We start from the raw sequence: 26,858 nt of genomic DNA on the forward strand, positions 1-26,858 counted from the left end.
GATATAAAAAGTTTTAAGAAGGAGCGAGCTGAGCAAGAAGGCCGACGAAAAAAGCCTTTTGCAGACACACAAAAAGCGAACATAAATACATACATACATACATTTTCACTTTTATATATATACTAGCAGGGCTACCCGGCGTTGCTCGGGACCGTATAAACAATGAAAAAACAAAAGCAGATATTGAACATATGTTTTATTCTTAGGGGAGAGGAATCTTTCATCTCAAGTTTTAGCGTTACAAACAAATAGATAATGACAGGTTTTTTGGGGGCCCCCCTCGAAGATAACTGATCAGTTGACCAACTTCTAGTGGTCCGTTTGATGTGAAATTTCGATATTTGTCATCCGGGTGATGGGGCTTTGATATGATACCAAATTTGTCAAGTTTGGTTCCGTCTTTCAAAAGTTTTAGCGTTACAAACAAACATACATACATACATACATACACACCGATTTTTGCCTTTTATATATATAGATATATATATAGAGAGAGAGAGAGAGAGATTTTTTTTTTTTCCTTTATTAAGGCATGGTCATAAAACCACCAGCAATAGACAGATGCTACTAAGCTAATCAGGGAATGCATAAAACTGAAGAATCACAATAGTTGGCCAATACAGAACTCCAAAAATGTGACAGTGATACATCATGTTCATTCACACAATTCTGAGGCAGCACGTTCAGGACTGCAGAACACAATGCGAAAGGAGATTGCCGGTACATCTCTGAGCAAACAAAAGTGTGATTATATAGACAATCTAATGTGAATGTATATCGTCGCAGGCTTGGTCTGTTCAGCTACAGCACAGGGCGGTATTTAAGCATTGCAGTGGGGCAAGAACCATGAAATATTCTGTAAGCAACAAAAGCAACTGTTACATTCTGGTGAGTAGATGGCAGATCTAAGCAGATCATATACTCTAGAGGAAACAGGGTCACAGCAGGGAATATGTAGTATATATCTGATAGCACGATGCTGTAGACAAGAGAATCGGAACATCTTTCCAACTCCGACAAACACTTGGAACCTGTATTCCAAGTGGAGACGAATCATTGTTTTGTAAAGCCTAGTCAGCAAATGCCAATTACGCAGTCCAGGATCATTTAATTTGCATATAATTTGGCAAGAATTCATGTTAATTTTTAATGATTGTTCAGGATCAAATAAACTGTGTGCTACCATTTTTCATTTTTCTATTGTTGAGTAAATGGACTTTACAAAACACAAATGCAGGTTTCTGAAGTTAGTCTTTTATACAATCACTATGAGACGTCGTGAGTCTGTCTCTGCTTTATTGTTATTTTCATGGCAAGTGCTCATCTGAGTTCCAATCTATCGTCCCCCCTGGCCTGACTTTCACAAAAAGCACTCGTCTAGCAGAAACCAGTATCAATAATTTTTCCCAGTCTTTATCTGTACCTAAACATAGATTTCATGAGCAAAGCTTCTTTCATAGAACTGCACGCTTGTGGAATTCTGTTCCATTTCTATGCTTTCCAACTGACTACAATATGGGTGTAGTCCAACGTGAACATGTTCTTGATGAGCCATCCCCTTAAGCAATCCAATTTACCAAATTTCCACTACTAATGATTACTACGATATTTTCCCATTGACTACCGTACACTCATTAACCCTTATCCTCGAGTGGCCTCTGGGCCTTGATAAATGGTGACTCCTTTATAAAAAAAAAAATGTTTTTAATGTTCCCTACATGAATATATCTTGTGAGCCAGCTGGGATGTTCAGTTCATATGCAGATAATTTCTAAAATTGTTAGTCTTTTTTAACATGAGGAGCCTTGTAAATTTTTTAGCATTAAATTCTTCAGCTTTCCTCATAAGATGTCCATACTACACTGATGCTGACTAATGTAAGATGAAAGAGTGGATAATATTTATGAGTCAACCAATACTGAATTGAAAAAAAAAAAATTTTATATATATATTTTGCTTTGTGCTATGAATTAAAAAAAAAAATAGTTGGATATCTTGGAAAGTTTGGTGAAAAACACAATCCTTATTAGTTATCAGTTGTCTTCAACAGCGTTTGTCTTAAATGAATATTTGCTGTCCGCATGCAAAAAAAAAAAAAAAAAAATATGTTAGCAATGACGTGTGCTGTTTCAACATTAGGGCACGTGGAATCCAGAACAGACGTACAAACAATGAGGCTGTGGCCGGCTTTTTTTCATCAATTGGTAATCTATATACGGCACATCATCTTTGGGGTAAGTCTGGGTGTGAACGTGTTTCTCCACGATACCCTCGCCCCTCTGTTGTCTGTGATGTCCACTTATCTCATTCCTGCTTGCCACTACCAACACACTCCAGCTATGATTTTTATTTTACTAGTAACTAAACACTATTATTGTAGTTACCTTGATGTTGTTGTTTTGTTGCTCTGCTGTTATTTTTGTTACTGCTGTTATTTTATTTCTATATACATATATACAGTATATATATATGAGATGCAGTTTGCTTGAAGCATTGTGTGAGATAAGTATGTAGAAAAGTTTTAGAAGGCTATCACAATGTGAGGATGGAATGTAGGTGTTGAGGAAGAAAGACGAAAACAAGTGACAATTTGCAAATCAATGAGTGTGTATGTGTGTGTATATATATATATATATATATATATATATATTCAATTGGATTAAGTATCAAAATGTCTTACTTGAAGAGGTCTACTATATGTGACAATGTGCCATGATATATTTCGGGGTCGCCCTTTTGTTGATGTTAGAGATCTATTCAAAGCATGCTGGATGGAAGAGTGAAAACAAAAAATAAAATCGTTGCCCAGGATACCGCAGCAAATATATGGAGGGGGGGTATGTGCATAGTGTGTTTTGAGTAATGACCTACATAGATCAAATCGTTTCACTGAATAAGTAAAGAAAACCATTATACCAAAAATAAAAAAGATAAAATAAAAGATTATGTAAAAAAAAAAAAAATTTATAAAAAGAAAAATTTTTTAAAAATCTAACAATAATAACAGCAATAATGTTAATTACTCAAAACATACTATACGCATACACCCCACCTCCATATATTTGCTGTGGTATCCTGCACAGCAATTTTTTTATTTTTTATTTTTCACTCTTCCATCCAGCAAGCTTTGAATAGATCTGTAACATCAACCATTTGACAAAGGAGCTCCCCCGAACTATATATCATGGAACATTGTCACACATAATAGCCCTCTTCAAGTAAGACATATTGATACTTGAACGCAATTGGATAAATATATATAGTCAGTGTTGAATATATATGCAGTCAGTGTTGAGGAAGATAAAATTAAATGACAATTTGCAAATCAATGTGTGCGCGTGTGTATGTGTGTATATATATATATATATATATATATATATATATATATATATATGCATACATACACACACATTGATTTGCAAATTGTCACTTATTTTCATCTTTCTTCCTCAACACTGACTACATTTCTCGCATTGTGATGGCCTTCTAAATCTCTTCTATATATGTGTGTGTGTATGTATGTATGTGTGTATATATATATATATATATATATATAAAAAGCATTATTGGTGTTCCTATTTATATATTGTATTTTCTGGCATGTAGTTTGATGAAATGTAAGTGGTTAACTATCTTGGAAAAAAAAACAAAGAAAAAAATCTATGCACTTACGAACTCTTTTATAAATTTGGATAATATTTCTATTCACTTACTTCCACCCATCCCCTTCACATCATCACAGGGGCAAAGTTAGGCACCAGGTTTGTTTTTAATGTAGGGGAAAATCCAATCCTCCCAAAAAAGGGTACTCAGGATTGGAACAACAATTAAAATTGCCCAAGTGTTGAGGGATCCTTCCTATTTCTATTTCTACCTAAAAAAAAAAAAAAGCAAAGAGAAATTTTTATTTAAGCATTTACAAATGCTGATCACCTGATATGGTTTTCTGGTTTGCATGAAGTCTTTCTCAGCTTTAGCTATTCATTATGCCTGCAAGATTCCAGAATTTTGCATCGGACATGCAGAGCAGCAACACCCAGTGATTGCATACAAAGTAAGAAAAGCTTGACCTATAACACACAAAAAACAATGGTAGTTACACATGCACAGAGTCAACATTGTTATATTTATCCTTTCCTACAAACTCTAATAAAAAAAAAAAAAAAAAATGGACCAATGGAAGGTTCTATTTATGGCAAACTAAATGTATCTACCCAGTGTAGCCAGAGATTCATTTTTTAAGTCATAAGAGAAATAGGTATAAGAGGCTCAAAGATGAATGGTGTACCTGTAAAATGTAATCTTTTCCTGATGAGACTGAAACACAAGAGTCCGAACTGTTTTCTACTTCTCCTCAAAAACAAATGCCCTCTCTCCAGCGTTCAACTCTTGCTCTTTCTCCTCCTTCATCATCTCTTGATGGCTTGTTCTAGCCTTTTGTTCAGTTGCTCAGAAGAGACATCCACTGAAGAATGTCTAGTGTTGTCTCTATTCATAAGCTTTTAGTTGGAGACCATTTGGAATTTTTTTTTTTTTTTTCACAAAGGTAGATCACAGTGTGACTTTCCTATCAAATGAGACACTTACTTTTTCAAACAAAGATAATGTCTTTTGGGTGATCTGACTCTGGTCAGAGATATTTTCAGCTCTCTGACCCCACCCCCCTCATTTGGCCAAGCATCTATAACTGTAGTGTCTGCATGCATTAGCAAAACATGCTGTACCGCACATTTACAAAGAGTATGATATTGGTAACATCTGTTCGCAAAGATGTGACATGTTTTTTTGTTTGTTCCTATTATTTTCTTTTAAGTCATCTTACATGACATGGCTCTGCAGACAAATTTATCTTCAGTTCACTAAATATTTTCATTTACTAGCCAAATAGAAAAGTTACTAGCTAAATTGTGATTTTCAGAATATGACATCTTCGTTCTATAAGATATATCATAAAGATTTTTCTCTATTTTTTTTTTTTTTTTAAATAAGTGTAATTCTAAATATATACTAAATTTTATGTTAAGATTTGAAGGAATACAAATTCAAATTTCTTCAGATGTTTTTTTAAACAGCCTTTGTTAAAAAAAAAAAAAAAAGAAAGTATAGTATTCTATTAAACCTTTTGTATAGCACAATCACGTTGACACACCGAGTATTTCCAGCCATTAAAAAAACGTGAAAGATTCCACGGAATTTGTTCATGTTTCACCTGCGCCTACTGGCACTGGATAAAACTTTTCTATTATTTTTTCTAAACCTTTTGTTGCTTAAATAATTTGACATTGCTCAAAAAAAAAATAAATAAATAAATAAATGGTTGAAAAGACATTTTACACTTAGTAATGAGCTTTGAAAGAAAGATTATCTGTGAAAAAAAAAAACACAATCGCCAAAAGATAAGCATTTTATTATTTCTAGTTGCTACATGAAAAAATGACTCGCAAATGCGACTGTTTCACTCGCAATGTAAAGCCCTGCATGACAGAAAATACAATATCTTTTATTATATTAAAATGCTGCATGAACTATGCTTTTACACTGCCATTTTATTTCAGAAATTTTTCAATATTTTTAACCCTTCTCCAAATGTACTGTCCTTTCCTGGTCTCGTTGGCTACATGTGTTTAGCTATACAACTGAAAATGATCAAGCAAAAGAAAAAACCCTTAATAAGTTAGTTCCCCCCCTCCCTCCCCCAATATCCTCCTTATGTCAATTGTTCTTTCCATGGCATGGCAAAAAGCTTTTTAATTAAGACATTTATTTCATCATTTTTTTTTTTTTTTAACTAGAATTAATGGGGCCCAAATTTTAGGGCTTGCTATCATGCACAAACAATCACTCTGCTTGCAACTACTGTAAACTTAGCCAGATATTTTTTTCATGGTTTTTTTTTTTTTTTTTCAAAGAAATTGTATGATTCCTGAAAGGATGAAACACTAGTGTCTGTAGGTACTACAAATAAAAATAATTATAATAATAATTATGTCAGCCTCTTTAAGAACTACTTGATTAGTTAACATGATTTTAAATTTTCATTCCATGGCGGATACATACATCATAAAGATTTTTCTGTATTTCTGTCTTTTTAATTAGGTTAAATTGTCCTTGGCCTTGTGGACAGGAACAAAGTGTAGTATCTGTTCTGGTGCTGCACTCCACCTTTTCTTCCCTCAGTCGGGGGAGGAGTCGTCCTTCACGACTGAAAAAGTTTTTGTTTTTTGTTCCTATCCAGAGTGGCCCTTTTTGGGGGCTAGATTTTCCCCACATTAAAAACAGAACTCTGCCCTCATGGGGAGGCAACTAAAAATTGATATTATAGTTCTAATTTTTTTAGATATGGGCTGATTGTTTGTATTACTTGCTTTGATTGGACTAGTGTTCTCGTGTTGAGTGTTATTTGTGCAACGTCTTGAAGGCTACACCGACCGAAATGTGGCATAAATAACATTCAAGATAAGAACAATAGTCCGATCAAAACAGGTGATACAACTATGAATTGATACTAGAATTTATAAGGAATTGTAATTACATGATATAATTTATAAAAATTATTAAAAAAAAAAAAAAAGAAGAAGAAAAGTTTAATCTCCCTTATGTAAAACATAGCGACACTCATAACAGGCGAGAATATTATTAATAAGCTCCCGGTCAATAAATAAAGGCAACTTACACATAAATTAAATATCGCCATTTAATTTTCAAATATAAATGCATTAGAAAGAAAAGGTTCTTCTTCGTTATTGTAGTGAAATTTGAGAACTGAATTATTACCAATAGTATCCACTGAATCGTCATGTCACAGTAATGAACATATCCAAAAATTACAAAAAAAAAAAATAAGGTAGAAAATTAATTATTATTAATGAAAACAGTTTTCAAAGACAATTAGCGAATGAGTTGTGTAAAAAAAAACAAAAAAAAAAAACGTTCTAATCGTAACAAAAGGGAGGTAAATATTTTCTGAAAACTTAATTTTCACTAATTATTTTCAAAAAACGTTTTCATTAATAAGTTTCATTAATAATTAATTTCTTGCCTTATTGTTTTTCATAATTTTTGGATATGTTCATCATTACTGCAACATGACAATTAAGTAGATACTATTGGTTTTACTTGAAATCCAATATTTCAAGTTTTTAATTTCGCTACAAAGAAATATACAAAGAAAATAACAAAGAAAAAAAAAAAAAAATTAGGTTAATCTGCTTTCTGCCTTTTTACAGCAAAACCCCCCAAAAAGCATTTTGGATCATTCAATTTGTGTTGTTTTTCTGATGTTTTCCCCCCTGTGTGTATGGCTTTGTGTTCTTTGCTGTAGATTTTTAACTGGTATGTCCCCCTGCACTTACTTTGTGTGTGTGTGTGTACCCCCCAGGGCACGAGGAATCCAGCATCGATCAGGTTCTGTAGCCGGTTTTTTCAGTCACCTGGGGGAGCTGTATTCAGTACACCACCTGTGGGGTAGGTAGTGCCTTATCTCATACGCATAATTTTGCTGTCTGCATGCGGAACACTTTTTTTTATATATTTTATAGTTTTATTTGCATGACAACCATTAAATATAACTTCCTATGCTTTTTTCTTCTTGTTATTAAACCAACATCAATATATTTATATTGAAGCTTTATTATTATTATTATTATTATTATTGTTATCATTCTTATTAATATTGTTATTATTATTATTACTATTTTACTCACTAGGAGTTTTTACACGGGCTATCATCGAAGAGTTTTTGTTTTAATTCTAGCTGATAGCACCAAAGTCATTTCTTGTAACTTTTGAAATCACTATTATATATTGGGTACAATATAATAATCAATAGATAATTTGCTCTATCATATTTAAGCACATTTTATGATTAGGCAACACTGGGTGGCCTGCTAATATTAAATATTACCATTAGATGAAACATTGTCTGCTGACTTGTTTTAATTAAGTTAGTAAAACCAATTTTTACATTGTAATTAGAACTTCGAAAATTAAGTTATAATCTTTTTTTTTTTTTAATTTTCTCCCTTTGAAGATTGTAACGCTGGGTGTGGGGCAGCCAAACCAGCTGCCAGCATTGCCCTGCTTTTTATTGAAACCAACCGAGAGCTCTTTTTAGTATCCTCGTTGTTCCCTTAAGTGCAATTGTCTGGATCTATTTTGCACTTGGTTCACCAGGAATATTAGTTAGGTAGGACTTCAGGTTCTTCTTCATAAGTCCTATGGCACCTATAATAACTGGTATGATTGATCTCTCTCTAAGGTTCCAGTTTCTTTTCATATCATACATGTCTGGATTATAAGGTGATAAAGATTTAATTTTGAAAGAATCACCATTTATCGAGGCTACAAGTCACTCGTTGATGAGGGGTTAATTAAATGGTTGTCAATTGAATCTTCTTGACTTCACATGTATTTTCCACATAAGATGTGGGTTGCAATGCATTCAGATATATGCAATGATGGATATTATGGGAGTGCTGATGTGACGATGAACCAATATGGCCTTTTTTAAGTTCAATTCATGAGCAATAATGTTTCCTTGTAAGTTCATTTCAAATCTAATCTAATGTAAGTTCTTGTTGAGCTGTCATTCTAAATAATTAAGCCCCGCCCTTCCATCCAGTTTCCACCATTACTGATTGTGTATTCCCTATCTTTTTTCAGCTTTCTGATAACTACATTTATTTAAAAGAAATATTAATCGTTTATGACCTAAATTATGATGTAGATGATTAAGAAATATTCATTGTTAGTTTTAGTTAGTTTAAATGGTAATGATACCAAGAGTTAAAGACATTTTCACTATGATGATCTTTCATTATGAAATGAGAATTTTTACATCTCATAAACTTACTTTGATTATTATATATAGTGCTTAAAAAAAGTGTTTATGACAACAAACGAAATCCTCCACTTTCTGAGACAGATGGTGGCATACTGAACGTAAGTAATGAACAGTTGCAATCTGGAGATATCTGGCATCTGAACTAATACGTACAAGGCGTGTTTGAATCAATTCCCACTTTATTTATGCCGTTATATTAATTTATTTATGACTGGACGAATTAGTTCGACCATATCATAAAGGGTTAAACTATATATGTCTTTAATATTATTTATGATAGTAGATTAAAAAAAAAATGAATTTTGAAAACTTATTCATGAGCCATCCTGTATATATATACATACAGACCTATATTACATGTATAAAAGGATTATATAAATGAGATAAACACTGAGTATCCTTGTAAGTTCTTTTTTGAATTTATCCGCTTTGTTCTTAACAGGTTATACTCCTCTTATTTTTTTAATCCAAAAGTTATATAATTCAAATCTTTATTGACATGATTTTTTTTTTTTTTTTACAAAGGAGTCACCACTTATCAAGGTTCTGAGGCCACTTGAGGATAAGGTTAATGAGTGTATGGTAGTCAGTGGGACAATATCGTAGTAATTGTTAGTAGTGGAAATTTGATAAATTGGATTACTTAAGGGGAACGGCTCATCAAGAACTTGTTTACGTTGGATTTGAAGACGACCATATTGTAGTTAGCTGGAAAGCAGGAAAACGGAAGACAGTTCCACAGGTGTGCAGTTCTAAGAAAGAAGCTTTGTTCATGGAATCCATGTTTAGGTTTAGGCACAGATAAAGAATGGGGGAAATTATTGACAGTGTTTACAGCTAGACGAGTGTTTTTCGTGAAAGTTTGGCAAAGGAGGGATTATCAAATGAGCACTTGCCATGAAAATAACGATGAAGCAAAGACAGGCCCACAATGTTTCTTCTGTGAGAAAGAGATTGCAGGGAAGAGAAAAGGGCATCGCCTACTTGGCTATGAAGTATATTTTGAACTCTAAGAGGATAGTACTAGTGCGTATATATATATATATATATATATATATATATATATATATATATATATATATATATACTTTTTATTTGTTTTACATAAGCAATTAATATGTCGCTACACATTCATGAGCATATTTTGTCAGCCAGTTACTAGTAATTAGAGACCTCTTCAGGTGAACTGCTTATACAAAAGCTTAGTCCAATCTCCATAAGTGGTGACCCCCAAGTAAAAAAAAAAAGCTGTATAGTGTGATTCAAAAGTCATTCATTATTTTTAAAACTCTTATTTATTTCTTATTTATTTCTTATTTATTTCTTATTTATTTCTTATTTATTTATTTATGAATCATATTTTTTTAATTAAAAAAATGAATACAAGGACCATGTGCATAATGTAAGGTTTTATTTAAAATTTAATGTGCCCACCACCTTTATTTTCTTATGCCTCTAGGGAATCACATCAATTGATTTTCCTAGAAACCATTGTGGAATCGCAGTGTTCATTCACTTTCCTGAGAAATGATTAGAGCAACATGGTCCACATGAATGACTCACTAGAAGCCTCGATTTAACACCATGGGATTTTTTTTTCTTTGGGTTTGATCAAAGGAACAAGCTTACTCTAAGAAGCCAGCGACTTTAGAACAACTTGTTGTCCTGACTATGAGAAATGATTCCTGCCGTTCCACATTTATTTTTAAAATAAATCTTTCCCTATATTAAAAATTAAATTGATCTTGTGACAACAAACAACATTAATTTATCTGTTTGTGACAGAAAAAACAACTAATTTATTATTTAACAAAAAAAATAACTAATTTATTATCTGTTTGTGACAAAAAAAAAACAGCTAATTTATTTTTTTTTTTGACAAAAAAAACAGCTAATTTATTATCTGTTTGTGACAAAAAAAAATAATTTAATATTTGCTTGTGACAAAAAAAAACAACTGTAATTTGTTATCTGTTTGCAGATGCCATATACATCTGAAGTCATCTGGTGTAGACTCAAAATCGTCCCTTTCATTTTACTTATTTTCTGGGGTCCTTCAAACATAATTGATCCATTTTTAATATACTACTAAATAATATTAATAAGCCGGTTTCACTGTACAGACATATAGATTGATAAGACTTATTTTTATTTATTTATTTATTATTACTAAATATTAAAAATCACATAGTATTCACAGCCTAAATAAGATCTTGATACGTCTAACCTACACTGGTTTTCACAAGGAATAGGGCATCTTCTCACAGTGATGTTACCTCAAGTAACAACATGAAGCTGGATACTCCACCAAACCAGATGAATTCTTGTCCTGGAATCCAGTAAGACCAAGAGACCAAACAGAAAGATATACTACAACATATGAAAATGATTAATTGGGGAGAGGAAAATTATGTTCCCAATTTCTTTACTGAGTGTTTGAGATGTAAAGTGAAAACTTTAATGGGATATTTGAATATCTAAGCATCTCCATGAATGGGGTCAAGTGTTAACCTCTACAAAGAGGTCCCTTGATTTTAGAGAACTTCAACTGAAGTAAAATGAAACGACAAGAGATGCTGTTAGGAAAGAATTTGAATGCTTACTAAATATCCCTGAGTATCTATGGTTTTTTATTTTTTTTTTATATATACAAGGGTTTGTCAGGAGAAGCTGACATGAAGATGTAAAACTCGACTATGTATTCAAAATAACTTGAAATTCAAGGTGACTCTTATAAGGAACTAGCAAGGGTACCCAGCATTGGCCAGGTGTGGAGAGGTTTTATGGTAAGGGTATTGAGCAAGAGAGCCCTAAAAAAGAATGTTTTAAACGAAAAAAAAAAAAAAATTGACCAACCCCCTAAAAAAAATTGTAAATAGCAGCGAGTAGAGTACCCGTGCGAGCACAAAAGAAAAAAGTAGTTAGCAGGCAGGTAGGCTCAAATCTGTAACACTAAGAGGAAAAGGGAGTGAAAAAAAAAAAGTGAATGATTTAATTGCCGCGCTCACCGTGACAGACGACATCGCTGCCATTTAAATTAAGCTTAGTCATTACAAGGCGTATGATGAGTTTGCAAAAATGTCGATGAAAAAAGTAACACCTGCTTGTAAAACAACGGCTCAGTTGGCGGTGAAAGAATGAATATTTTTGGCAAATTTTTTAATATTTGTAGGTCGAGAGACCGCTTTCAAACGATACCAATTGTGTCAGTGTTTGTCGCATGTGTCAAGTTTTAGCGAGACATACACACACACACACACTAACAGACGTTTGAGATTTATATTATAGACTAGCAAGGGTGCCTGGCACTGCCCGGGTGTTTGTAGGTGTGTGTGTTGGAGAAGGGGGGGGGGGTAGATCAAAAAAGAAAAAAAAAGAGTTTTGATAGGAAGATAGGCTCGAAAACAAATATTAAAAAAAAGAAATTTAAAAAAAAACAGTAAAAAAGTTGTTGTTTTTTTTAGTTATTTTACTTCAGTAAGTATTAAGAGATCAAGGGGCTCCCTCCTGGAGCTAACACTTGATTCTGTTATGATTTAAATTTATATCCGAGGGGTCTTTTAAGAATAGATGCTGTTCCCTTTATGGCTGCTATTTATATCTCGTTACAGCTTGGTCTTCCAGGGATTGCTTCTAAGTATCTATGAAGATTCTTTTTTATTAACCCAGTTGCTCCTATCACAACTGGTATGATGTTTATTTCTTTCAGGTGTGTGTGTTGAGGGGTGGAGGTTTAGATCCGAACCCTATGTTAAACTTCTTTTAAAAAAATCAGGAAAAACAAAAAAACAGCGAACATGATGTAAAAAGAAGAAAAAGTAAAATAAAAAAGGTTTTGGTAAGTAGGTAGGATCGAACCTGGAACGTTGAGGCGAAAAACTTGATAAGTTACCCACTCGCCCATGAAAGGAAAGTAACTGAAAACGTTTATAAACTGGCAGGTGCGCGGCAAATTTAATTAGGTCAAAGGAAATTAAATTCCGCACTTAATTTTAACTGTGGGATAGTTCTTTTGAGTTTGTTTTTTTACCCAACTTTGTCTGGTTTTGTTTCCCCAAACGTGTTGGGGAAAACCAGCTCCCCTCAGTTTCGCTTTTATACGAAAAAGCCGAATCAACACGAGAGGGGCTGAAATAGCAAGAATTGTGTAAAAGTCAACGTAAATAAATCTATGTAAATGTATGTCCAACAAAGGCTTTTATTCCGGGGGGGGGGGGGGGTACTATTGCTTAGAACTTCTTATATACCATGTAGATCATAATATGTACGAATTGCGAACATGCGTTGCAGCTAGATTTATTTACATTGAGTTTTACACGATTCTTGCTATTTCGGCCCCTCTTGTGTTCATTCGGCTTTTTTGTATAAAAGTGAAACTAAGGTGCAGTTTTCGGCCTTTGGTAAATGTCGGTTTTACCGTCATATCAGACAATTGCTTTCATTTGGACACTCCCCTATTAAAGGGGGAGCTGGTTCTCCCTAACACGTTAGAGAAACAAAACCAAAAAAAAGTTGGGTAACAAAAAAAAACCTAAAAGAACTATCCCGCAGTTAAAATTAAGTACAGAATTTCATTATTTTTGGCCTAATTAGATTCGCTGCGCACCTGCCATTTATAAACGTTAAATTGAAATTGTTTTCAGTTACTTTCCTTTCGTAGGCGAGCGGGTAACTTACCGAATTTTTAACCTCAACGTTCCAGGTTCCATCCTACCCTACCTACAAAAACTTTTTTAATTTTATTTTTTTTATTTTACTTTTTCTTTTTTTTACATCAAGTTCGCTGTTTTTATTTTTTATTTATTTTTTTTTTCCGATTTTTTAAATGAAGTTTAACATGGGATTTGGCTCTAAAATCCCCCCCCCCCAACATACACACACTCACAAAAAACTTTTTTTCACTGTTTTTTTTTTTTTGTTTTTAATATTTGTTTTCAAGCCTACCTTCCTACCAAAACTTTTTCATTTTCTTTTTTGATCTACCCCCCCAACACACACACACCTCCAAACACCCGGGCAACACCCGGTACCCCTGCTAGTCTATAATATAAATCTCACTTGTCTGTTTAAATGTATGTATGTATGTCTGCCTAAAACTTTCAACAGAGGCGACAGATTTTCACAAGATTTGTATCATTTTGAAACTTGACATCTCGGGCGACAAATATAAAAAAATTGGCCAAAAACATTAATTCCTTCACCCTCAACTGGGTAGTTTTCTACAAGGAGGGGTCAATTTTTTATCGGTTGGGTTGACTTTGCCTAATTTTAACGTTCCAAACTTCCGATCGCATCATGGAGTAGTGGTAAGATGTCAGATTTCTATCACTTTCTTTTGCACCTTTGTGTCACGGGTTCAAGCCTGCCGGCCTACTACCACTTTTTTTTTGTTTGCTCAACACACTCCTACAAACACCCGAGCAACGGCAGGCACCCAGGCTAGTTAATAATAATTGGGGTTTTTTTTTTTTTTTTTTTTTTTTTCTAAAACATTAAAAAACTTGTTTTAATAAATGAATGTTCACCCGGACAACACCAGGTAGGTACATCAAGAACTAATATGAAGATATCACTTATTATCTCACTAGGAGTTCTCACACAGGTAATCATCATAGATTGCTCACTAACAACAACCAGTGGTGTTCCCTGGAATCTGGATGATAAGTCTCCTCAGATTTTCAGTAATCTCCACCATTTGCATCATCACAACAGCCTTTTGCCATTGACTTCTCATTGGCAATGACCATTGGTCATCACTGGAATTTTGGTGGCAATAAGCCTCCCTAAGGTTCCAGTCCTCTGCGCACTCATCCAGTAGAGATCTGGTTAGTGCTTTCTTGAGTTTTTCCATCCTCATCTACCCTTCTTGACTATTTGGTGCATTGCCAGTTCATGCCAGCACTATATTTTGGGGGGCAGGAGGAAGTAACTTATGATTATACGGTTTCAGTTTTCTTGGTTCTATGTGATGTTTCTCTATCTTTTGCTTTTAATTTTGTTGTAGTTTCTATATAGCCGATTAGCATTTGTAACTTGTGTTTATTAGTCTCTGCATTCAACGGTTTTCCCTTATATTTTAGCCGTTTTCATTATTGCTATCTGTTGTATCTTCTTAGCTATCCTCTAGCTTCCAATTTTTCTCATTCCTTTTTTCTGCAATTTTTCAGGATTGTTCCTAAGATTATTGGGGTTATCTTAATTTTCTTTATCTTCCACATCTTTTCAGCTCTCTGGCTAGTTTTGTGTATTTGCTTCTCAGTCTCCTTGATATTCATTCTGTGGTCTGTCGAAATAGCGAAATCTATTTTCTGGCAGGACTTTTCTTTCTATTATGACATTCGTTCTCTTTGGTTTATCTGTTTATATGGGTTTATCTGTTTGTATACCCATGTCCCATAGGATTTTGTGATTTCCACATTCAAGTACTGCTATTGGTTTGAGCTTGTATCATTTGTCCGGTCTTCAAGATGCAGCTGTTTGCATAGTTCCTAGTATAGTGCTTTCTCCAACTGGTCGTGTATATTTTTGTATTGGGGATGGGGGCTAGTTTGATGCATTCACTTATGTGATTTATTGTTTCATCCCATAGTTCAGAGTTTGCGCTTATAGTTTTCTTTTGTTTTGTCGATCTTTGTTTTGATGTGGTTTGTTCTAATCATGTTACCTTGTGCAGCTGTAATTAGGGATTCAGTTTCTCTGTTTAGGTTTCCTTTTCGTGACCATGTCCAAATATTTTCGTTAGTTTCATCTTTTGTAATCATTAAAAATCGTCCATGTAGCTTTTTCTCTTTCCATTTTTCTTTTCTCATCTTATACCTTGCCTCTTTATTTTCTGTCTTGTTCATTTTTACAGTATCTCTTTCTCCAATGATTATCCTTTCTGTATGCAGCACAAGGTATTTTTCTGATTCTTTTTGAGTGTCATTTCAGCATCGTCTTTTGGGTATAGTGCATTGTGCATAGTCATGAGTTTCCTGGTTTTCTAATTGAAATGACTAGGTTTCTCCTTTGTCCAACCTATGAATGATCCAGAGTATTTTACTAGTGATACTGCCCATGTGCCTTTTATCTCTTACTGCATAATTATTCTTTCTGTGTTCTACATTATATATTTTTCTAATTGTTTTGGTGTCATTCACACAGCCTTCTATATAAACCAGTCCTCTTCCTCCATTTTTACTTTTTACATAAAATGGGTCAGCATCATCCTTTGAGTAGGGTGCATTGTGCATGGTCATACGTTTTCTGGTCAAGATATGTCAGTTTTTCTTTGGTTCAACTTATGAACGGTCTAGAGTATCTTACTGGTGATACCGCTTGTAACTCTACAACTTTTACTAAGTTTCTACTATATAATTTAGTTTTCAAGAGTTTTCTTGTTCTTCTGAATTATTACTTTCCAATTTTCTCTCTTTCATTTCTGTTGATTTGATGATCGCTGTTTCCAGAACTCCCAAATATTTTTAGTTGTCATGTTCGCCTAGTGTCCTCATCTCTCCTTGGTTGGGTAGTTCTATATCATGCTGCCTCCAGTTTTTCCCTTCTTATAACTAGCAGTGCACACTTTTCCATTCCAAATTCCATTCATATATACTGGCTTAAGATTCTGATTGTGTTTATTACTGTCTCTAGTTCCATTTTGGTTTTTGAAAAATGTTTTAGGTTGTCCATATACATTACTATTATTATTATTTGTATTCACTAAGAGTTCTCACATTGACTATATCAGTGATTAATCATTGACAACAACCAGTGGTGTTCCCTGGAATCTGAGTGAGAAGAAGTCTTCCCAGATTTCCAGTAATCTCCACCTCTTTTGATAACTTTTTGTAAATGATTTTGTGTTATCATAACAGCCATTTATCATTGACTGCTCATTGGTAATGACCATTGATCTTCACTGGAAGATCCCAATAGAGGTCTGGTTAGTCCTCTCCTTTCATCCTCCTTGACCTTTCATGATTATTTTTGTGTGATACTAGCCAAGTCTGATGCATTTTTTTTTTTTTAGGGAGAGGGACACATTTTATGAGTTTTTGTTTTAGGGAGAGGGACACATTTTATGAGATTTCTTTCAGATTTTTGACAATAATATCCTGCAAAGTCTTTTTGTTATTTACAGCATATGAAGATCTACAGCAACGGAAAGAAACTCGTGAAGCTGCCTGGCGAAGACCCGGGTGGGATGAATGCGTTGCATATACAGGTAATCATCTTATTTACGATTGCAAACATGTAAATAATGCTGCATGTTTGGTGAAGTATATAGTTGTGTAATACACTGCGGAAGATGCGCCTCAACTGGGAGAAATTTTTAGCTAAGAGAAGACATTAAAAAATGAAAATATGGGAAAAAAGGTTATATTGTCCATATTCGTTATGGAACGAAGTTCTCCGAAAAAAAATTTCACTTAATTTCATCAAGTAGTTTTTTTTTTTTTTTACAGTGAAAAAACAATTTGTTATGATACCAAGCAAAAGGTTCGATTTTTAGGAAGAAAAGCTAGTATTAAAGATGGGGAGGGAGTGTCGGCGCTTTAACTGGTGTTATCTCCCCGTGGCGTGTTCAAAAGATTCCAAGAAGGCTGACTTCAACGCTCTCTCATAAAAGCGTGTTTTACCGCTGTGAAAAAAAAAAAAAAAACTACTCGATCAAATTAAATTAAATTTTTTTCCGGAGATCTTCAGTCCAAAACGGATACATACAATATAACCTTTTTTCGATACTTTCATTTTTTTATTGTCTTGATTAAACTGTACAAGTATCGAGAAGAAATAGGCTGACATTCGTGAAATAGTAATTTTTTTTCAATTATTTTCCACTAATATCCTAATCTATTAGTAATTATTAAAGAAAATGTTATTTGATTTACAAATTCTTTAGGGTAAACACAAGGTCAAGTGTGAGTTTGATGAAAATATTTCTCCAGAACAAACTCTACTCAAACTTGACTCATCCAAGTTTTCAGTCTGCGTTGTTAACCACTTAGCCATCATTATCCCTAATTAAAAATAAATAAATAAAAACCTTATAATTAAGTAATTTTTTGCTTAAAAGTGTTTTTAAATTCAAATAACAATTTTATTCTTTTAATACTGTATTATTTTAGATTGCTGTTATTTTTGTAAAAATTTAAAATATTTTCACATTTTTGTCATTACAAAATTCACGTTTCTGTCGCCCAACTCTTTTTAAGAAGAATCATTTAAGAAATTTTGCTTTCACGGCTCTATGGACAAATTTATCTTTAGTTGACCTTTGACAATTAAAAATTTTCGTTTACTAGCCAAACAGAAAAGTTACTAGCCAAATCCACATGATTTTTAGAATATGACATCTTCGTTCTGTGACGAGTATGCATATCATAAAGATTTTTCTGTATTGTTTTAATAAGTGTAATTCTAAATATACAACAAATTTTATGTTGATACTTGAAAGTATAAACATTTTAATTTCTTCACGTTCTTTAAACAGCCTTATTTAAAAAAAAAAAAACAGCATAGTGTTCTATTAAACTTTTGTCTTAATAATTTAACTTTGTTCATCTTATTAAAAATAAAAATAAAAAAAGATGTTTTTCACTCAGTAGTGAGGTTTGGAAGATTGTTGGAGAAAGAAATGCAATCGCCAAAAGATAAGCGTTTTATTATTTCTAGTCGCCATTTTGAAAAATCACTCGCAAATGCGACTGTTTCACTCGCAATGTAGAGCCCTGTTTCATATAACCATAAGTAGCGTTAAAGATTTCTGTTATTTTTTTGTAAAAATTTTAAATATTTTCAAATTTTCATCAGATATAGTCAAATAGCACCACTACCTTGTAGATGGACCTCAACTTGAAGAAATATTTAGTTAAGAGAAGAAATAGGCTGACGTTTGTAAAATAGTAATATCTTGCTGGATATTGTGTTCAAAGCCACTTGAGATTTTCCAAAAATTATGATTATTCCACCCAGGATTTTTATCCTCGGCCTCCAGAGTCAACAATGATTAGAGTATTTTTATAATGACCTGGTCCATGATTGATTGCAGTGTAATGCTGGTTTTGTGCAGCTCTAGGAGGTCCACCCTCCCAGGCTTTACCTTCTTTCTTTGAGAAGAGGTTAGTTTATTGCTAATCACTTGAGATACTCTGCTGGGAATGCAGACAGAGCTGCAAAGGCATCTTTTACAGAGTCAGAGGGCTCCTTTTCTAGAGCATTGACTTTTCTAATCTCACTTTTTGACGCTAGTGTGGTGGGAGAGAACTAAATACTCACCTTCCTTGTTTAGTGGGTTAGGATTATGTTCAGTAATAAAGAACAGAGTAACTTTTTTTTTTTTTTACCATTATTATTCAACACATTATTAGTGTATCCTCATCGCTACTTATGGCTTTATCAAAATAAAAGCAAAATTTCTAAATGATTCTTTTTAAAAAAAAAAGTCGGGTGAAAGAAATAGTAAAAAATTTGAAAATATTTTGGAAATATTTTCAAATTTTTTACCCTTACAAAAGTCATGTTTCTTTCGCCTGACTCTTTTTAAAAAAAAGAACTATTTAGGAATTTTGCTTTTATTTTAATAGAATCATAGCATAGCAATGAGGATTTCCGTTATTTTTGTCAAAATTGGAAATATTTTCAAATTTTTACCAGACATAGTCAAATACCACCACTGCTTTATGGATGCCTTCAGTTTTGTTTTGTTTTTTTTGGAAATCCCATTACTTAGTATTAATATTAATGCATTGTTAGGCAACACTGGAATAGCTAGACTGTAAGAATCTTTTTTTACATGAAAAATGGGCTTTTTTTTTCAGCTAGTAACACGCACACACAGTATACACTGCACATAATGTGTGGGTACCTAACATTAGGTTAGAACTTCTGTTCAAGAAAGTCCCTATTTTAATGTAGCAATACTGAATTTGACTCTTATATTATAATGAAATGCAATAAAAAAAATCTACTAAATGAATCTCAAACATCTGTGTGTGTGTGTGTGTGTGTGTTCGTATGCCTGCTAAAAACTTTTCTCATGCGCATCCTACAGATACAAATGCACAGCATCATTAGAAAGAGCGATCTCTATGATGAAAAATACAGAAAAATTGGAAAAAAATCATTCATTATTTCGTTTGAAAATATTGTTTTGTTTGAAGGGAGATCAGATAAAAACTTTGCTTTCAACGTGATTTGCAAGCTGCGCATGTGCGAATCGTTTATATGTTCTTTTATTTTAAATAGCTAAATCTGCAACGTTATAGCATCTGTGTTCTTATGGGTACATCAATAAAGGTGTTCAGTTCCTAATTTGAGCTATGCAAGTTTCTGCCCAGCATTTCTGTTTTCTTTTTGTTTACAAAATTTTACTTTCGGTTTTCTGACTGATGGCACACAATCCCCCCCCCCCACCTTGTTTTTTAATGACTAGGCAATCGCCCATCTCCTCTCTCCTCCCATTGTTTTTTGTTTTTTGGGTTTTTTTTTGTTTTTTTTGTGGGCAGATTTACATACATATCAAATGCAATTAGGATCTTTTTACTGTACAACAAATACATATACATTTTATTTGTTTTTTGTTTTGTTTTTTTAGAAAATATATGGATTTTGAATGTAGACAATTTTTTTGGTAATTTTTCGTCAGTAAAATTTGGATGATTGAATGAAAATAGTGTTTGATTTCATGCACTTTTTTTCAAAAATAATGCATTTATATAAATTTAGGTTGTTTCCGAATTCATGCATTTACTACATAGCATTGAAAAAACAACTTTGGAAAGTGCTCAGTATTAAGAACTACGGAAGAGATAATTGCTTCCATGAGTAAAATATCTTCATCTATACAAGGGATGATTGTTTAAAAATATAATTGTTGTAAGATTTCATAATTATCAAGAATCGATTTATACCAAAGAGATACTTGTTTTAATGAGTAGACTACATTACATTCTGATTGTTTGGGTGAAAACTGTGATGGAATTGATTTTACCGATTTTGATGCCAATTGGAAGTGTGAAACATTTGTTGATCATCATTCAATCCCGGGCAACGTCGGGTCTGCCCATTAATGTGTGTGTATATATATATATATATATATATATATATATATATATCTACTCACTATATATATATATATATATATATCTACTCACTATATATATATATATATATCTACTCACTATATATATATATATATATATCTACTCACTATATATATATATATATATATCTACTCACTATATATATATATACTCACTATATATATATATATATCTACTCACTATATATATATATATATATATATATCTACTCACTATATATATATATATATATCTACTCACTATATATATATATATATATATATATCTACTCACTATATATATATATATATATATATCTACTCACTATATATATATATATATATATATATATCTACTCACTATATATATATATATATATATATATATCTACTAACTATATATATATATATATATCTACTAACTATATATATATATATATATCTACTCACTATATATATATATATCTACTCACTATATATATATATATATATATCTACTCACTATATATATATATATATCTACTCACTATATATATATATATATATATAACTACTCACTATATATATATATATATATATAACTACTCACTATATATATATATATATATATATAACTACTCACTATATATATATATATATATATATATAACTACTCACTATATATATATATATATATATATATAACTACTCACTATATATATATATATATATATATATATAACTACTCACTATATATATATATATATATATATAACTACTCACTATATATATATATATATATATATATATAACTACTCACTATATATATATATATATATATATAACTACTCACTATATATATATATATATAACTACTCACTATATATATATATATATATAACTACTCACTATATATATATATATATATAATATATATATATATAACTACTCACTATATATATATATATATATAATATATATATATATAACTACTCACTATATATATATATATATATATAATATATATATATATATAACTACTCACTATATATATATAATATATATATATATATAACTACTCACTATATATATATAATATATATATATATATAACTACTCACTATATATATATAAATATATATATATATATATAACTACTCACTATATATATATAATATATATATATATATAACTACTCACTATATATATAAATATATATATATATATATATAACTACTCACTATATATATATAATATATATATATATATAACTACTCACTATATATATATAAATATATATATATATATAACTACTCACTATATATATATATATATATAGTATATATATATATATAACTACTCACTATATATATATATATATAATATATATATATATAACTACTCACTATATATATATATAATATATATATATAACTACTCACTATATATATATATATAATATATATAACTACTCACTATATATATAATATATATATATATATATATATATATATATATATATATATAACTACTCACATAAAATTAATATACGAAAGTATAGATTTATGCGTAAACTTTAAGTATTTACTTCAAAAGTGCTCAATACGTAGGTAGAGCTAGTTATATATATATATATATATATATACTGTTATCATTTTCAGGCAAGTGAATTTAGATTCTCATTTCGACCAGCTGGATTATTCAAGCTGATCAAATCGGATAACATGTTCCTTAATTGTAAAGCTGATAATCTTTGTTTACTTCGAATTTATGTAGTTTGAATAATAATAATGGAATTATGGGGTTGTTTCTCCCTATTCAAATAACAACTAGGCAGTCAGCATCCGATCTCATAATCTCATTATTCCGGTATCCCATTAGATGGTCTTGTTTTGTTGATATTATGCCAGCATCATCCAAAATATATATATATATATATATATACTAGCAAAAATACCCATCGTTGACTGGGTTCAAAAACAGCCTACAGAAAATGGACTCTGATTTATGAAAGTATGATAGGTTATGAAAAGGAAGGGTTGTAAAGAGATAGCTTCGAATTCGGGGGTATCAAAACCAAAGCAAAATATGATGAAAGTAAAAATAAAATGGATAAACCCCATAATTTATTATACCATACCTGTTCACACTGAAACACTTATCACAATATTCTGTGGATCTATATTAAAAGACCTTGTTAAACTTTGTGACATATTTCCATTCTATGGAGGTCAGGCGCGAATGAACACCCCATAATTTTATTATACCATATTTCTTCAAACTGAAACATAATTATCAAAGTATACTTACGCAGATAGATATGTAAAGTCTTTATTAAGGTCTGTGCCTATTTCCATTCTATGGAGGCCAGGCGTGAACACAGACCCCACAATTTTATTATACCATCCCTATTTAAGTTAAAACATACTTATCAAAGTATTCTTATGTGCATCTATATCAAAAACACTTGTAAACGTTTTTATTTAATTTTTTAATTTTTATTTCCATAAATTGTGGACCAGGCACGAACGCAGACCCCACAATTTTAATGAACCACCATTCTGCCAGATCAAACATACCCATTCCTGTGTCTCGATACATCTTCTATCATTATATGTAATCAGTTTTTTAAAATAGTCAACCAAATAGGAGCCTATTCATGACCAGACACACACACAGACATTCAGCTTTATATTATAGATATATATATATATATAAAATTTATTTAACAAAAATAGTTCTTCCATTTTCTATTGTGCCTTTCGTTCCTTACTACTAATTGTTTCTTCACTTTAGATAAAGTTTCTATACACACACATATATATGTATATATATTACGATAATCCATACATAAATAATAGCAGGGAGACCCGAGATTGCCGAGATTGAATGATGATCAATAAATGTTTCACACTGTGATATTTTTATTGTCACCGAAATCGATAAATAGCCCGTTTTTCAACCAAATCAATTGATTGCCTGCTATAGTTGGAGACCCATCGTAGTACACTGGGAGGAAACTTCACATGCCTCCTGGCAGTGACTTAGTCTGTAATACATGATAGTCTACATTGCACTGTAGAGAACCTACTGTTGATTTTATAAAAATACTTTTTATATATAATGGCTTGAATTAAAGTTTAAAATGCAAATATCAAGTACACGATTCAGTTGTGCTCTAAAAAAACATTCATTTTGAATGCGCTCCTGTCATATCGAATAATCTGCTGTTGATTTTATATGCCTGGGCTTTCTGCTTATGCAGTGATAATGGATTGAATTGAAGTTTAAAATGCAGACTTCAAGTATCATTGTGAAATTGTGCTTTAAATAAAAACATTCATTTCGAATGTGCCCCTGTCATATCAAAGAACCCATTGTTGATTTTATATGCCTAGCCTTTCGACTTGTGTGGTAATAAAACTTCTCAAATGCATTTGTTAGGCTGTGTAAGATGTTAACTCTAGTCAAAATCGCCTGTTTCTTCTTTCATCGGATTATTCCCACTATCGATACTTATTGGAGATATTCTGATACAAAACTTAGCTAAGAACATTGCCAGGTACATAAAGTACATTTGTGTGAAATTTCATTAAAATCGGCCCAGCCATTTTTTAGTCCATAGGAAATGAACTCAGACACATACACAGTTTCTTTTATAGAAAAGTAAAGATACATAAATATCCAAGTGTTTAATCAAGAGCCACTTCTACCTTTCAGATATTAAGTTAATAAAACAGTGAAGTGTTATTGTGTATTTTTATTGTGGTTATTTCTTAGTCTGGTCAGATTCCAGGGCAAAAATTCAACTGGTTGGTAAAGTTCCTTTTTATAGATAGATACATTTATTTTTTTTTTTTTTTTTAATATCCTGGCAATGCCAAGTAGGGACAGCTAATGTTTACATAAAGTTTTTTAAGTTCATATGCGATAAATTAAAAGCAAATTATTTTATTTTCTTTTTTTTTTTAAATTATATACTTTTTTTTTTAAATTATATACTTTTTTTTAAATTATATACTTTTTTTTAATTATATACTTTTTTAAATTATATACTTTTTTTTAATTATATACTTTTTTGTAAATTATATATATTTTTTTAATTATATACTTTTTGAAATTATATACTTTTTTTTTAAATTATATACTTTTTTTTTAATTATATACTTTTTTAAATTATATATTTTTTAAAAATTATATACTTTTTTTTTAAATTATATACTTTTTTTTAAAATTATATACTTTTTTTTAAAATTATATACTTTTTTAAATTATATACTTTTTTAAATTATATACTTTTTTGAAATTAAATACTTTTTTTAAATTATATACTTTTTTTTAATTGTATACTTTTTTAAATTATATACTTTTTTTTAAACGTATACTTTTTGTTAAACATATACTTTTTTTAAATTATATACTTTTTTAATTATATATATATTTTTTAAATTATATACTTTTTTAATTATATACTTTTTTAATTATATACTTTTTTTAATTCTATACTTTTTAAATTATATACATTTTAAATTATATACTTTTTTTAAATAATATACTTTTTTTAAAATTATATACTATTTTTTAATTATATACTTTTTAAAATTATATACTTTTTAAAATTATATACTTTTTTTAAAATTATATACTTTTTTTAAAATTATATACTTTTTTTTAAATTATATACTTTTTTTTTAATTATATACTTTTTTTTAAAATTATATACTTTTTTAAAAATTATATACTTTTTTTTTTTAATTATATACGTTTTTTTTTTTTCTTCAGTGCCTCTGATTCGTCACATGCAATCCCGGATTTTGATCCCAACACCTTATTCTCCATTGCAGTAAATCCCGGTGTGAAGAAGAAAGGATTGTAAAAAAAACAAAAAACAAAGCCATATATATGGAGAGCATGGATTCTATTTGCCTTTTGAAGAAAAAAAATCCTTTTTCCAGCTCTGAGCTGTGTCCTTTGAATGCTCTGCTGCCATCATTATTATTATTATTATTATGATTTTATTTTTGATGAACAGGACACGGCAAAGAGATCGACTCCCGACTTGCAACAAATAAGCTTTTGTAGATGGAAAGTAAACTTTTTTTTTAAATATTATTATTGTTCTACTTAAGATTGTACAAAAAAATAAACAAAAGCAAAGAATAAAGAGCTTCTTTTACATAAAAAATGACTTCAAAGTTAAAACCAAAAATTTTCTTTTATTGTTTATTTTGCTTAAAATAAAAATGGCTACTCAGTGTTTTTCATCTTCTACAAAAAATAATACCAATGAAAATATTTTTCATCAACAATATGCAAATCAAGGTTTCAAAAATATTTCCTTTTTTTTTCTTTGCTTTTAAATTGACCTTACCTTTTGAAATGATGTCGCTATCCCCCAAGATCTTGATTCATAAAAGATTACGAATGTAAGTTTTTTAGGGAACACATTTCTACAACGATGCTAAATTTTATATATATATATATATATATATATATATATATATATATATATATATATATATATATATATATATATATATATATATATATATATATATAAGGCAAAATGTGTGTTTGTGTGTGTGAACACTGACAAAATTGGTATCATTAGAAACATCAGACACTTGGGCGATAAATTTGCCAAAAACATTAATTCTGTGCTGGTCAACTGAGCCGTTCTTTGCAAGGAGGGATCAGTTTTTGTCTCTACATTTTTGAAAAGTCATCATACGCCTTACAATGACTAAGTTTATTTTGAACACCTGCAATGTCATAAGTTGCGGTAGGCGCAACGACTAAACATTGCCTTTTTTTTTTTTTCACTTCCTTTCCCTCTTAGTATTACAGGTTTAAGCCTGACTACTGCGGCTAAATTAAAATTTTTTTTTTTTTTTGCTCTTTCACGGGTTCTCACTGCTATTTTCATTTTTTTTTAGAGGGGTTGGTTTTTTTGTTTCTTTTGTGCTTGCACGA

The 26,858-nt window shown here is 30.8% G+C and overlaps 1 protein-coding gene across 4 annotated transcripts in view; it reads left to right on the top strand.

Moving 5' to 3' along the window:
- Positions 1 to 26,094, top strand: part of LOC145268246 (protein NipSnap-like) — a 66,452-nt gene extending 40,358 nt beyond the window's left edge. Inside the window, exons 8-11 of one of the 4 annotated variants that reach the window (XR_013864863.1) lie at positions 2,140 to 2,234; positions 7,379 to 7,464; positions 16,965 to 17,048; positions 25,668 to 26,094. Coding sequence is in view for 2 of the 4 variants with exons in the window: in XM_080123574.1 (XP_079979700.1) it covers positions 2,140 to 2,234; positions 16,965 to 17,048; positions 25,668 to 25,732 (244 nt within the window). In the remaining 2 variants the exon portion in view is untranslated. The remainder of the gene's footprint in view (positions 1 to 2,139; positions 2,235 to 7,378; positions 7,465 to 16,964; positions 17,049 to 25,667) is intronic. The other 3 variants (XM_080123574.1, XM_080123575.1, XR_013864864.1) reach the window with 3 other exon arrangements.
- The last annotated feature ends 764 nt before the right edge of the window (positions 26,095 to 26,858 follow it).

This window comes from Euprymna scolopes, chromosome 43 (assembly GCF_053919585.1).
Source record: "Euprymna scolopes isolate OS-2025 chromosome 43, ASM5391958v1, whole genome shotgun sequence".
In the NCBI taxonomy this organism is placed as follows: domain Eukaryota; kingdom Metazoa; phylum Mollusca; class Cephalopoda; order Sepiida; family Sepiolidae; genus Euprymna; species Euprymna scolopes.